The 16,311-nt window shown below is 36.5% G+C and overlaps 1 protein-coding gene across 11 annotated transcripts in view; it reads right to left on the bottom strand.

Annotated features, from left to right (window-relative positions):
- The window catches only part of LOC149816510 (DENN (AEX-3) domain-containing protein), a 106,723-nt gene that overhangs the window by 46,749 nt on the left and 43,663 nt on the right, over positions 1–16,311 (bottom strand). For all 11 annotated transcript variants that reach the window (XR_016427612.1, XR_016427611.1, XM_089987182.1 and 8 more), the window contains exons 7-11: positions 12,753–12,952; positions 11,345–11,812; positions 6,039–6,165; positions 5,711–5,908; positions 5,524–5,613 (exon numbers count right to left, since the gene is read on the bottom strand). Coding sequence is in view for 9 of the 11 variants with exons in the window: in XM_089987182.1 (XP_089843308.1) it covers positions 5,524–5,613; positions 5,711–5,908; positions 6,039–6,165; positions 11,345–11,812; positions 12,753–12,952 (1,083 nt within the window). In the remaining 2 variants the exon portion in view is untranslated. The remainder of the gene's footprint in view (positions 1–5,523; positions 5,614–5,710; positions 5,909–6,038; positions 6,166–11,344; positions 11,813–12,752; positions 12,953–16,311) is intronic.

The raw sequence follows: 16,311 nt of genomic DNA, 5'->3' as shown, positions 1-16,311 counted from the left end.
GAAATATTAGTTCTGGTTATGTACCAGAACCACAGCACAGGTCCTTATGACGCCCAGTATTTCAGAACAATGGATTACGTGATTCCAAAAGAAAAGACATCTTTTGTGAAAAAAAAATAATCGACCCAACAACAGTGAGATGGAGAAAACAAAACTTTTGTTGTAGAAAACCAAGATGCAATGCAGCAGTCTTAGTGAGCGTGGATCGGTTCAACCTGCTCTAATACCATGTTGGAATTTGTATTTCCAGCCAGTCCACCTTCAGCAAAGAAAGAGATAGAGAAAGACAAGAGGTTGTTGCACAGAAAAGGTCATTATCGTGACCTAGAAAGGTTGTGTTTATATACAGTGTTTTACAAATACTATGGACGATAATGTCCTTGATTATAAATACAGAATACAAACATGTGCACATGTGCAAATTAGAAATACTAAACATAAAGTATGGATTTGGACTAGACGTAAATCTAGAACCATATCACGTCTTCTTTAACAGTTTCGATGGGGCCACGACAACTCACTTTTCTTAAGGTCTATAGTCCTTTTTGAATCTAGGACATTGAGGCCTAATATGGTCGGGCTCATGACAGTTATGACAGATTATTTTTTATTCTCCTCTATTCTTACTAAAATGAGAAGGTCTATATGGCTTGATATAGTGTCCCGGTTTGGATGCGGCAAGTGTGCAATCCTCTTCTTGACCATTGCTAGAAGTAGTAAGCACACTATCATTCTTACGCATGATTAGCCTAGTCTCTTCTCCACTAAGTTTAGTGAGAATCTCATGAATAGGAGGAGGCGATGAGCATGATAGTAAGAAAGCTCTAGTTTGTTCAAACTCGGGTCTCGATCCATAAAGAAAAGCAAAGAGTCTATCTTCTTCAACTTAGAACTCTCTGAATCTCAATACACTTATCTTCCCATTTGGGTTCAAATTGATCAAGTTGAGTCCAAACGGATGATAACTCCATAAATTAATCTCTTGCATTTTTATCTTCATGTTTAATATTTCTAGCCTTTTCTTGGAGATAATACTTATAAGCCATCATATCTTTTTCGGTAAACATGCCTCTAAGATATTCCCATGCTTCATTTGCCTTTTTGTAACACAAGATTTGAAGCAATTTTTGTCTCAACTCCACTTAGCATCCATAAAAGAATCTTGACATTTTTCATATCCCATTCATCTAATTTTTTGTAATATTCTTTCATTGCTTTGTCCTTTTCTTCAAGACTTGTCTCGACACTATTTTCACATATTGTAATTTTAGGAGTGGGTTCAAGAATAGTACCTCACGTATCCCCACAAACCTTGACCTTTTATGAATGTCTCCAAATGTCTCGCCCAAATGATGTAATTTCTTCCATCAAGCTTAAATAGCGGAATAAAGTTGGAGTTGCTTGTATTGTGTAGGAAGAATTCGCCCGTGATGAACAAAGACAAGAAGAGAACCACAACCAAGGAAGGATTGCTACCACGCTTCACGAGGCAGCCCACCAATGTAAGCTTTACAAGGAAGCCTTTAAGAGTGATTACAAACCAACCTCTGATACCATGTGAAGAACCTCACAAATAATCAAGTTTATAAAAAACTTGACAAGAACATTCACTCATCAAATGTGTTAGGCAAGAATAACACAAAGTACTCTAAGGCACAAATATCAAAAAGTGCACTAAGGGAATATTATTGAGAGAGAAACTTACTTGAAAGATAAAATACAATAAGGACAACAATCCCTTATTTATAGATTACAAAGGGAAGTAATAGCCAGTGGGCTACTCCCAATGACTCTAATTAGAGCCTTTGGGAACAGCCCAACGGTTGTTCAACTAGTCAACATTTGACTATTGACTCTATGAATAAAAAGAGAAAAAGACAAAAAATAGGAAAAATAAAAAATACATATTACAAAAAATATCACATATCTATGTCACATGGGTGCGGGTGTGGGGGTGCGGCACTTTCAAAAACCTTGGGTGCGGGGGTGCGGCAAAAATATAAATATAAATATATATATAGAAGGGGGCTCCCCCCGGCGCGGGGGGTTATAAAGGGGCAGCCCCCCCCACACACACACAGAAATTTTTTTTTATTTCGCAGCCCATTTCATAGGGCAAATTTCTAAAAAAATCCAAAAAATGGACCAAAATGACCCTGGGTGTGTTGACCGCACTGGGTGCCGCAACCGCGTTGCGTCGCATCGACGCAGGTGCGGAACCTGTCTGGCTGAATCCCTATGGCATAGTCACATATGTATATACTTTAAATACATATTTATATACATATTTATATACATATTTATATACATATATTTATACATATACATACTCTTGTATTACGAAGAGTATATATATACATATATATATATATATATATATTCAAGTATATACGTATATATATGTGATTTTCTAACACCTTAATTGTCAAAGGCGCTAGGCGGACCCCTAAAAAGATTAGGTGAGGCCTAGGGAGACTAGACGGTACCCTAAATAAATAAATAAATAAAATGCAAAATATGTAAACTAACTACTAAAATTAATAACAAACATGTATACAACATAAAATCAATCAACAATAAGCAATAGACAAATAATAACATGTTGTCGAACACTATAAAACAATTATATTACATGAAAACAGTCAAATAGATAACTCATACGCTTATAGATTATATATGAATTAAGTACACATATATGTATATATAAATAATTATATATAATATAAACACATAATATTATAAATTTATAATATATGTTTAATATATATAATTATATATAATTACGCAAAAAACATATATATATATATATATATATGTGTGAATCTGTGCATCAGACAGAGAGACTACCTCGGCTAGGCTCCGCCTTTGACAACTAAGGAGAGGGGTGAAAGGAGGAGGAAGAAGAAGAAAAATAAGGTAAAAAAGAAAAGAAAAAAAATGAGAGAATAAAAAAAGAAAGCTTCTGAGGCGGGAGGAAGAAGAAAAAGAAATAAAAAAAAATTAAAAAAAACATGACAACTATGTCCCTGCAGCTTAAGCATGACAACCTAGGTAAAAAATACAAGGCCCTACTGCCTAGACCCATAAGCCTAGGCAATGGCCCTAGGCCTAGCCAGCCTAGGCAGAACCTAGGCACAGCTTTTGACAACTATGGAACCAACTCCCACTACCTCAAAAGGTGGTTTTACTCAGAGTTAGCGTAAGTTTTTTAGATATGTGGGAAATTCGCTTCCCGAAAACTCGCTTCAAAAGAGCGATACTCCTCGCTTCCAAAACTTGATGAGAATCTCAATTATTTCACGTTTCTCCTATGTATTCCACACTTCATCTATTCTTCTTATATATTCTATCACTCTATTTTTCATGTTTTTTATGTGTTTCCTCTCAGGCTTCTCACTTACTTCCATGTGCTTTCTCTAAATTGGCAATATTATTTTTAGATTTTGCTAAAAATTTAATTCTTATACTAAAAATAATGAAATTCAAGAAGTCACTTTTATTTTAGTTTTTATTTGCATTCCATTTCAATTCATATATTATTTTTTTTAGTCATTGCTTCCTGCTTCTTATACATTTTAAAATGCATCGCTTCTTGCTTCCGCTTCCAGTATCGTTTTTCACTTTCGCTTCCTAGTCTGGCAACCTTGGTTTTACTTATTAGTGATATTTGTAGATGACTTTTCTACACATACTTCATCATATTTATAGGGAAACATATCAAACATATTTTATGTTTTCATTTATTTTGTGCTCAATAAGCAATTTATAACAAATATTTCGACTCTACGTTTTAATTTAAGAAGAGAGATATGTTAATTGCTTTTAGGACATTCTTAAGTTTAATGGCCTTATACATCAGAAATCTTACCCAAACATTGCTCAATATGGTGGAGCAGTAGAAAGAAAAATATCGACATATTGTTGACACCAATGTTATAAATTAAAAATCACAAAAAAAAACTGAAAAAAAAATACACAAAAAATCAGAAAAATCATAGAATGCAATAAAAAAAGAACATGAATATATGCATTATGAGTAATTAAACATAAACATGCACTAGTAAAACAATTTGCAATACTTTTAAATTCAATTTAAAATTATACATCTAGATTTTCTCCAATACTTCCTTGGAATAGAGGTATCTTTATCATATGTGGATATTTCTTGTCACAAATGAATTTGCAGCTGGTATAGTCTCAAGATCTGGAATATCATATGACAAGTCCAACACTCCTAAAATTGTAAATGGAAAGATGAGAGCCTTAGATGTTGTCTTACTTAATGACCCTACTCCATATTGTCAGTCATCATGGGCATTTTCCTATTTGACCATCACTCGACTAAACATAGCTCGGTGACATGCATGTGGTCAAACAATTTCAGCATGCCCCTACCACTGTTCATATGAGTGTTGGACTTCGTATTATATGGTATATTAAACATTACTAATGTTATATGACATATTAAACATTTTGTTCGTAAGAAACTTTCCCCGTTTCCTTCACCATAAAAATTTATGATGCTCATTATAGTGATGACACGGCATATAGACTTTCTACTATTGGCCATTGTATGTTTCTAGATGATTCTCTCATCTCTTGATGATGCAAGAAACAATAGGTCTCACTTCTATCTGCTGAAGCAGAATCTAGAGCTATGGCTACTACTATAATAAAATAGTTTGACTAAAAATGATATTACTGAATATGGGTGTAATACTAACTCAACCTTCAAAAGCACATCACTCTCTTTCATCTCCACGATTTCATTTCTTGTTTAGCAAACTCTCAGGTATTCAACTGTGAGTTTGAGAGAGTGTTAAGATTGTATACTTTGTTTAAGATGTAAATAAGTTCATCTTTGTTAGGGAATTTTGTTTATTCAGTCATTCTTTAATTTCTTTGTAAATACTGCATTTTTTTCCTTTTTTTTGACATCTCATACCTATAAATAAAATGTATTAACATGTAAGAACTAATGAAGAGAGAAAATCTATTTTATCGTCTCTCCTCTAGAGCTCGATAAAAGTATGTCTATAAGGAATTCCTAAAGTGAATCCCCACAACTCCTTTCTCAGTCAAAAATCCTCTCCGTGATAATGAGAAGTGTTACTTCTCTGTTGCTTTCAGGTATTAATATAGTCACGTAGTGAAGGTATGGGACAGGAAAAATTGCCCACTTTGGTATTAGATATAGCTAGTGTAACCAGTATAAATTTCAGCCATTGGACATCTCAAGGGGTCATGCCTGACCTGGAGAGCGTATACTACATCCAATTACATTGCTTTCTTTAGGCATCTCAAACCCTAGGCCGACACCCTAGAACAATGGTTATTGCAGAACTGTTTTATTTTGTTAAATTTGAAGTTTAACCTGTCTTTAGAGGATTATAGATTTGGTTATCCAGATTAACCCAGACATTTATTAAAGAATTCAGGCAACAACTAATGCATTAATTTTCCATATTCAAACCTACAGAACTGTGCCAATACATTATCCCCATCCATGGAGCAGAAACTTACATGGTCAAGACGTAAGTTACCACACATGCATGCAACAGTCCATACAGATAAAGCCATTGCCTCTTCCTCTGACAAAAGTGCACTATACGCCTGGAGACCAAGAAAAACATTGATCAGTAACATGTTAACAAGGACATGTGCCAGATCAAAACTCCAACTGTGAGACTGAGTGCATTAAGACAACCACCTCATTAACCTCAAAACTTGTTCTACAGGATTTCAAGCTGATAGTCGATCCAGCAACATGTAGTACGGGTTCCACTGGTCTGTGAAATTTTAAGGAATGTAGATGCTCCAAAGGGTGGAAAATTATTGATGACCCACGTTCAGGGCAACATAACCGATAATATTCACAAACTATTTGCAAACACCCATGGTTGTTTGCCTGAAAGAACAAATAAAATGTTGGCAAAGGATAAGATTCCATCATCCATCAAAAAATATACATTGCAAATTTTGCACTCGTTTCTACAACATGACAATGATTAAGGGAAAACTGTGGCAGCTCAACTAACCTTAGCCCACTCAAGTATGTCAGCATGATTGCTAGAATCTTCATGTCCAGAGGAAGAAGATTCTTCCATCTCTGTACCATCTATATCACTCCTGAAGTTTCCATCTTCACTTGGAGAATCTTGAAAACTGCATGAGGTTGAAGATTACTTTTACAAATTTGATTGTATAATCTTGAAAATAAGCCAATAACAGAGTTCAAAAACATCCAACTAAGATTACTACATAGACGACTAAAATCATGACAGTAGCCTATATGACAAGGGAACAAACTAAAATACCAATAAAGATAAAATTTACTGCAGGCATTTAGAATAATTTTTAACTTGTATCCTACCAAGAATTGCATTGTGAACATGTTTTAGATTTAACAAAAAACTTTCAAGTTTCAACAACCTTTTGAAAGACTCAAAGTTCCCTGGTTTCTATCACAAAATTTTCATCGCTAACTTTGGCTGCATTTAGTGTTTGAAAGGGCTTTCTCAATAAAGGGTCCTTAACTTCTTTTTTATTATTGAATGCATCCAATCCCATAACTAATTAAGCATGCAATGAAGAACCATAAAAGAGAAACGAACACCAAAGAAGAAAAGACAATAAATAAGCGAGAACACTCTAAAGTTTACCTGATCAGTTTTTAATTTGCATCCTAAGGACTAGGCACTTTAAAAACTATGAAGATACCCACTGGAAATGCACAGATAAATATAGTATTACAATGCACAAAGACAATTTAACCACAATTGTACAAATCCCTCCCCCCCCCAAACCCACACACACTCTTCCACCCTCTTTCAAGCAGATAAAGGCATCTACCAATGTTGTAATTATCGTATCGGAATCCATATGCTAAGGGCCAGAGATATGGGTGTATCATACCATATCATATCGTAAAATACTGAGAAAAACTCAATTTAAAAATCACAAAAAAATGTAAAAATATGAAAAACGAAAAAATGTCCAAAAAACAGTAAATTTAAAAAAAAAAACATAGAATGCAATAGAAAAAAATCAATATTAATATAATCATTATAAATAATTAAACAAATACATGGACAAATAACATGTTCAAAACGAAATTGAAAACACTGCTAGTGCTAACAACTAATAAAAGTTAAATACACAATTGTTTCCTAAATATTATAAATGTAACGCCTCAAAATTTCAAACTTTCGAACCTTTCAGAAAACAGGCAAGAGACTAGAAGAAAATCTCTTTCCTTATAGAGTTTGTTTATGAAATCAGCGGAAGATAATTCTTTTGTTGAATTTAGAAAGGCAAACTAACAATTTTGAGCCCGTTAGCTAAAAGAACCAAAACTCACAACCCATGTTACTTGCAAAATACTTGGAAATGCCACTTTCATTAAAAGAAGTTCCCAAATAGTACAAAATTCGGATATCCAAAGAAAAATCCGTTACAAAACCCAAAAACATCCAGGACACGAGCTAAGAGCAAGAAGAAGAAATCTTGAAGCCATCTCGCAATCGCGTCATTGCCTGTGGTGTACCTAATCATCATTTGTACCCATAGAATGGGTTAGTTTCGCGAAAAACTAGTAGGTGCACAAGAGAGACTACAGGAAACTGAATTAAGAGCATTTAATTCAGCATGCTAAGCAGTTTAAAGCAGATATGCAATTAAACAGGTAAGTCGTTTCAAACAGGTAAGCAGTTCAAAGTAGGTAAGCAGTTCAAAGCAAGTAAGCAGTGCAACTGTCAAACGCAGCACGACGATTCATTTAATCGTAAGCTATGAACTACCACGCAACAAGCAAGTCTTATGACCCATCAACCAGTGTGAACAGACTTTATTTTTCGATATTACTGGTCTGCGGGTACGCACAGACAAATCGTAGAAAGTCTGTTATTCTATGTATTTTCAATAACCCGAATAGCTAGTTGAGTCTGCTCCTAAGGAGATGGCTTTAATCGAGAGAGGATTCCCCAAAGGCAGGTACTTAGCAACGGATGCATCCAACTTCTGCAGAAGTCCATGGGATCTACCACTTAGAATAATGTCTGATAGTCCCTTGCCCTAACTCCAATGACTGCGGAGGTCGGATCTTTGCCCGTAGGGTGGTTGTTAACAACCTGTCCATTGGAGTGTGTACCGCTCCGTCCTCTCCCTTGACAAACTACAAGAAGTGAATGAGTGCGTCAGGGGTAAGTTAATTGACGACTCATTCTATATGCTCTGGTCTTTTGACGAAATAAGTATCTTACCTGTGAAGTCGATTTAATTTTTATGTGTTTACAGCATTGTGCATTTAGCACTTTTCGAGGTCGCATGACCGTCTCATCCGATCATCGCAGTACTAGCGTGTAGTACACAACTACAAGTACTCTAGGATGAAAGGGGTATAGTTCCTCAATAGGAACCTCAACAAAAGTGTTTCGCAAAGATGTAATGTTTCTCAAACTTTACTTTTAACATTTTTTATCCTTTGAAAGGACCAACAACTTGTGCCAACATTTGGCATGAGATTTTCTATAATCTCGTCCACTATCGGGGTATCTACATGCCTCGCATAACTCGATACCAGCCTCGATAGACGAGATACGGGTTTCTCAACAAAACCCCCACTAAGAAGTTCACTCAAGCCCAAATTCGGGGTTACCCGAGATATGTCGAATAGACGAACAGAATCAGCCAATCGCATCCTTCCAAATACTTTGATTTGGGCAGTCTTTGATGCTTTTGTGCAGCTCCCTAAATTCTTAAGTCTACTTTGCAGGACTGCTCACTCGAAAAGCCAGGATCCCTACTAGGGATCCCTCTCCTTAGACGAAAATGTATCGTTAAGCTCCCGACTTAACTCTTGTCGCAAGAAGAAAAGTGGTAAATGTCTCTTGCATCCTCCACGAGGATGCCTTTAATAGCACATGCAATGAGCGAAAACCTGAACGTCATCTGCAATGGTAAGGCAATAACGAAACATTTGCAAAAGCAGGAGCCTGAGCACAAAGCGCGAGGGCAAAGTAAAGACATAACAGAAAGTAAATGACAAGGATCACGAAATCACGTCCTTGAGTTAAATGTGTACTCGTGTATATATATATATATATATATATATATATATATATATATATATATATATATGTATATATATATATATATATATTTATTTATTTATTTATTTATTTGTCTTTTTTAGTTAATTGAACTCAATTCAATTGTCCAAGTCTTTCATGCAATCTTTCCCTACCTCGGGGGTTTGCGAGCTTGTTGGCGTCTGCGTGTATAAGCGATTAACGGCTCGGGTAGCGGAGCGCGAGCGGGATTAGTCGTACAAGCTGCAAAAGCAGCAGTCTTAGCAAGCTAACACCAAAAATAGAAGATCAGGAGCACTGCCGCTGACCTGACGTGAAGGAAGCAGAGGCAGGGGCAGCGTGCCCCTATGAACCTGTTGAACGCGAAAGAAGCAGGGGCAGAGGCTGCAAGCCCCTGCTGTCAGCAACCACGGGAAGGCAGGGGGCTACACACCTGCCTGATGAAGGCAATGAGGGAGGTCGGGGCTTCGCCCTGCCTGCCGGAAGAGCAAGAAGGCAGGAGTGAGGCCCTTGCCCGCTAGACATAAAGGTGAAGGCAGGAGGCTTCGCCCCTGCCTGCCGAATACGGAAAGAGGCAGAGGCTTAGCCCCTGCCTGTCGAACACGCAAACAGGCAGGGGGCGAAGCCCCTGCCTGACGCCAGAGAAGAGGGGGCAGGGAGGGGGCTCGACCCCTCCCCTGCCGGAAAAAGGGGAGCAGGGAGGGGCTCAACCCCCCCCCCTCCCCTGCCGTCAAAGGGAGCAGGGAGGGGCTTGACCCCCTCCCCTGCCGTAACAGGGAGCAGGGAGGGGCTCGACCCCCTCCCCTGATGTTCGAGGTACCGAGAAACAGGGAAGAGGCTCGACCCTCCCTGTGGAAAATGGAAGCAAAGGCAAGGGGCAAAGCCCCCTGCCTGTCAAAGGAGTAGCAGAGCGAGAGAGAGGTAGGGGAAGGCACGACAGGGGCCACTAGCCTCCTGTCGGCCTTCCAGCGAACGTAGAGAAAGAGGGAGAGAAAAGAAAAAAAGAGGAAAAAGGGTGCGAAACTGGAGGTCGCCAACGTGCGTGTGTCGTCGAAGGCCGCTGCTCGGCAAAAGCAAGGAGAGTGGGAGAGGCGGTGGGTAGTCGGGAGGTCTTCGACGAGCCGACGAGAGAAAGAGTCGGGGGCGAGAGAGAGTGCAGAGAGACGAGAGAGCGAGAGGGGAAAGGGGTTTCTATTTGAAACCCCTCCCCTGCCTCGCTATTTTTAGACGGTGCGAGGGAGGCGGTGCCTCCGTTGGGTCTGGGTCGTGTCGGGGTCCAAATCCGACCCGAATCCAAGTTTTTTTTCAGGTTTTACAATAAAAGTAGAAGCAAGGGTATCATGTGCAAAAAATTAAATGCTTTATAACTTTTTCTTAATTGGCATTCTTGTCATGTAAGTTGAGAATGTAATTAAAAATTTGTATGGGCATTTGCATAGAGTTTTCATAAAAAAGGAAGTGTGACATGGCACATTGTAATTTTTTCAAACATTAATGAGCTACTCTCTCTCTTTCTCTCCAAAACGTTTTTCTCCCCTTTTCTAATAGTCATAAAATAAAACTATTTTAGAATTTTTTTAAAATATCAATATGACTATGTTTCTCAAAACATTATTTTTACTTACAATCATGATAAATGCATATAATGTAAACTTTATCTTACCATTTGAATTATCTTATAGAGTCCGGCCATATGGGCAGACTGATTATCTATACTATTAAAGAGTCACATATTACATAACAAAATAAAAATTGAAAACATCCTAATCTATCTATATTCATCAATCATGATGAAAACAATAGTAAAATGATGAATCATCTTCTTCAGAATCACCGCCCTCTCCTCCTTACTCAACATTTAACTTTGGCCTTAGAAAGAGAAAAAACTTATAAACATGTTCAGATTGAAAGTCCAAGGTTCACCTTTTTTCTTTGAAGTATGTGTTTTTTATATGCTCTTAAAGATTTTTCTTTCTCTAAATTAAAATAGAATATCTAATGGACGTCATGATATTTCCAAATAGTAACACATGAAAGCAGATATCCTGGCAACCAATATTTGGAGTGAGACTGAAATTTTGACAGTACAAAATCTAGTTTGTCAAAAACATTAATGTAACCCCTACAAAATAGCAACTTAATGTAATTAAATATAAAATGAGTATCTCTTAATCTCTGAACACAAGGTTAACAAGTTCACAAATCTGTTATGTAAAGCTTTATTGAAAAATGAAAGAAGAAACATTGGCAGGTACCTTGCACATGAGTCAGAGCTTTCACATGCATGGTATCGTGAAATAGGTGAAACTGACCCAGGCAAGTGTTTTGCGGTCATTCCTTTACTCCGGATACTTCTGTCCAAAGATAGGTTGTGGCCACTGGAACTCTGTGTCTCAAACTCATATGACATGCCATAAACCTCTTGGGCACTTTCCATGTCAGAATTTTCTCTAACAGATTGACAATTGATGCCAGGTTTTGAAGCATGGATTTCCTTCCCCAAAGCATGATGCGCGAAGAACCCTCCACTACCAACAATTTCTTCAGAGACAGAAACTTCAACATTTACTTCATCATTTTCAGCATATTTGTTTAGATCTTCAGCATTTTCAGGCAAGCAATTGTCCACTTTATTTCCTTCCTCGGTTTGTGTTTCAGCTGAAACCAAATTGAGCATATCAATGCCTTTGGTGAGCCGCTCCAACCTTTCCTCAATGAAAATGCTATTTGAAACCAAAAAGTGCCAATGAGGATGCAGCGAAAAAATATAAAAATAAAGTAATGAATCTATGTACGAAAAAATATAGAAATAAAATAATGAATCTAAGAGTCATGTACTGATTTCTAAAAGCTAAACATGCATAATCGACATCTACTCTGGCAACATGGTGGAAAACTACAAATTTTCAGTGAACACTTCCTGATAAGTGAAAAGAAACAATAAAAGGAAAAAGAAAGTCAAATCATAGTACAGGTTGATTATTTGTTGAAGCAAGATAATAGCTTTCAAGGTGACCAAAGGTTGAAGCCTTGGTAAACTTACCATCTTCTAGATAAAATTAGAGCACATTTGAGGAACTTCGGGAGCAGAAATTGTAAAAGAAACATTAACCATGGTACATTTACTCAACCAGATGTAATGCATAGTGATCTAACACCACAGTGAAGGAAAAGTCATAATAAAACAACATTTTCTGGTTCCTATTAATAAAAGCTTGGGTTCCAAGCCAAGTCAAACAAGAATATTTCAAGAATACCATGCAAAAAGCTGCAGATCGGCTTGAATGATAATACTTAAGACTGCATTTTAGTTATTTATAGTCGTGGCTATTGAATCTACTTGGTTGTATACTTGTTGGCTATTTAGCTTCATTCATAATCACCATTATGTGATTTTTTTCCAATATTTTAATTTTTTAAGTTTATGCAAATTTATAATTTTTTACGATACATTACAATACAGTATTATTTTCTTGCAATTATGATGTGGGTTATGCATGAATTTTACATGATCGCTCAAAATGAATGTTAAATACAAAAATAAAACAACTGATTTCATGTGTAAGCAAGTACAAGGCATTTTCATACCAAAATTGAAGCATTCAGAAAGAAAATAATTAATTTATGCAATTTTTACTGTGTGAATATAAAAAGATATTTCACCTTTTCAATACTCCAAAATGCAAATCAAAGAAAGGAAGTCTGGACAAAATGCAGTAACAACGAGGTGTGGTTAAAATATGACGTCCCGAAGATGAACAGAAATAATGTTCATCTGATCCCAAGGAGATCAGACCTGAAGGCTTCTGGACAATTTCTTCAACTAAGACACAGCAACCATATAATGTTGAATCATCAGCCACCTGTGTAAATTTTAAGAAACAATAATATTTATTAATTATTATTAATTATTATTAATTCTTAATGAGTACAATAATAGTACACACTAAGAACTAGAAACACAAAACCTATGTAACATAGGAAATGATCGAATTTTTTGCTGTAAATTATAAAGACACCAAACAAGTACTAGAAGGTGTCCAGGAAAAGAGAACTACATTTCAAGTACAAAAAACATGTTGAAGAAATTTATAGAGAACAAAGCTAATAATATAATTAAGCAACACAAACCTCTACTGCAACATAAGATAACCAAAAAATGCAGCAAGATTGTCCAATTGATAAGTCCAGAATATGTCAAAATGAAATTGATTTTATTCTTGCATCCCAAGGGTACCACTCCTTCAGAAGTAGCTATCTAGTTAGCCTTAAACGGACAACTCAAGATATGATGCATAACTCTTGGCATCAAGTACTAAAAATCAAACTTCACTTCAGATTACTTCTCCATAGATGACAGTACCGACACAATGCGACACACAGATACTTCACAGATACAACACGATAGGCAAACCAGTTTCTCACACAGTCAACATTGTATCATTAACTTCATTTATTTTCTTTTATGATCTTATTTACTTATTTTGTATTCACTTGAGTTGTTTATATTTTAAAATTTGTCATCAATAAAATTACATGGCAATTTCAAATTTTCAACTTGGTTTTATTATTTTCTGTTGCTAATTATAGTGATTTAGACTTGTTTTATATACAAACACACATACATTTATTTGTGTACATTACATTTATTTCCAGAGATTATTTTATTTGTCCCCGTGTCCTAATTTTTTAAAATTAGCATATTGTACCAAGTGTATCCACATCGTGTTCCGCTCTCGGATCTGTATCCATGTGACATAGGCTGCAATTCCTACTTGAAATTTTGATAGACTTAGCCTATTGTGATTTTATACAATTTTACTTTAAAACTACTCAACATGCATTCGAGCCAATTCTAGGTCTTTAAGTCAAAGCACCAATAAAATAATCTCTGGAGTTAATAAGACACATGTCATGTTGTTAACCCACTCAAGGGTAGGAACAACGAGGTGCATTGGACTCTCAACAGCAAAGGTAATTAAACAATTGCTTGCTTTGTTTTATGGGTTTTTATTGGAGCCATCAGTTGGTCTACTCCCAAAACACACGATAGGGACCAGGCCCGTCACCCAAATCTATATTCAAGAAAATTTAAAGAGTAAGGGATCTCAAGGCCCAAGCAGATGTATTATGTGCAATGTTGTAAGTATTGTATTGTATCATACGATACGCATTGTAACGATTGGCAAAATCGATATGATACACACTCATATCGCAATACGAGTGTGTATTGTATCCATATCGGGTGTATCATATGATACAGCCCTGTATTCTACCATATTGTAGCGTACAATATAGGTTGTATCGTACGATACACCTTTGGCGCAATTTAAAAAGGGCTGAATCATATTTTTTATTTTTTGAATTATAAAGACCTCTTGAGGGCTGACTTCCTCATTTGTGTAGAGGCTATTAGAGGGGTATTCATGCGCCTAGGGATTGTTAAAACATGTGTATATGTATATATATATTTATATTTTGGTCTTGTAATAGTTAAATGCCCTATAGGGGCATTTTTGTCTTTTCATATGTAATAAATATTCTTTATTAAAACAAGTACAACAACTACACCTTCATCCCAAAACAATTGGGGTCGGCGATATGAACCAACAAAGAAAATCATTCTGGGTCTTCCACATGAATCCTTCTCCTCCAATCATTTCTATCCAATGCCATGTCCTCGGTGAGGTTCCATATCCTTTCCTATCATCTCCATCCAAGTCTTCCTAGGCCTACCCCAACCTCTTTTAACTAATATATTTTCACATTTCTCCATCCTTCTAACTGGAGCATCATTAGGCCTTCGCTGAATATGTCCAAACCACCGTAAACGATCCTCTCTCATCTTATTTTCAATGGGTGCAACGCCTACCTTCTTACATATCTCCTCGTTCTGAATCTTATCTTTTATTGTATTTCCACACATCCATCTAAGCATACGCATCTCAGCTACACTCATTTTTTGAATATGATGTCTCTTGGCAGCCCAACATTCCGTACCATATAGTAAAGCGGGCCTAATTGTCATCCTATAAAACTTTTCCTTCAACCGCAATGGCATTCTATGATCGCACAACACTCCAGTTGCACTTTTCCATTTCATTCACCCAACCTTTATCCTATGTTTTACATCTCCATAAATTTCTCCATACTTTTGAATGATAGATCCCAAATATTTGAAACAATCATCCACCGGTATTTCTTGCTCACCAAGCTTCACTACACTCCCATCACTACTTCGTTGCTTACTAAACCGACATTCTATATATTTTGTCTTACTCTTACTCAACTTAAAACCTCTTGCTTCCAATGTTTGTCTTCATAATTCTAACTTAGCATTAACCCCAGCTCTAGACTCATCAATCAAAACAATATCATCATCAAACAACATACACCACGGCACATTTTCTTGAATTGATCTCGTAAGCTCATTCATCACTATAGCAAATAGGAAAGGGCTAAATGTAGATCCTTGTTGTAACCCAACTGTTATAGGAAAATTGTTTGTCACCACTCCACAAGTGCGGACATTGGTTACTACTCCTTCATACATATCTTTAATTATACTAATGTACTTGAGAGAAACACCTTTCTTCATCATTGTCCACCATAGAACATCTCTAGGTACTCTATCGTATGTCTTCTCTAAATCAATAAAAACCGTATGTAAATCTTTGTTCCTCTCTATATCTCTCAATAATTTGTCTAAGAAGATGTATAGCTTTCATAGTTGATCTTCCAGGCATAAAACCAAATTGATTCTCCGATATCATGACAACCTTCCTCAACCTATGCTCAATCACCCTCTCCCAAAGTAAGTTTCATAGTATGACTCATGAGTTTTATACCACGATAGTTTGTGCAATCTTATATGTCACCATTATTCTTATATAGAGGCACCAAAGTACTCTTCCTCCACTCGTTAAGCATCTTATTTGTCCGCCAAATCTTGTTAAAAAGATTTGTCTACCATTCTAAACCTTTCTCTCCCAAGCATTTTCAAGCCTCGATAGGTATACCATCTGGGCCAATTGCCCTTCTTGATTTCATTTTCTTCAAAGTCTCTGCAATTTCTTTCTTTTAAATCTTGCGCATGAAGTCACGATTCATCTCATGAAAAGGAATGGACAAGTTTCCAGGATCTTGAGCATGACTTCCACTAAATAGCTTATCAAAATAATCTTTCCATCTCTCCTTAATCTCCTCATCTTTGACTAAAACC

The sequence above is a fragment of the Nuphar pumila genome, chromosome 14, assembly GCF_984573655.1.
Source record: "Nuphar pumila chromosome 14, dmNupPumi1.hap1.1, whole genome shotgun sequence".
NCBI lineage: Eukaryota > Viridiplantae > Streptophyta > Magnoliopsida > Nymphaeales > Nymphaeaceae > Nuphar > Nuphar pumila.
The sequence above is the reverse complement of the archived record's forward strand: the minus strand, read 5'-3'. Positions and strand labels throughout refer to the sequence as shown.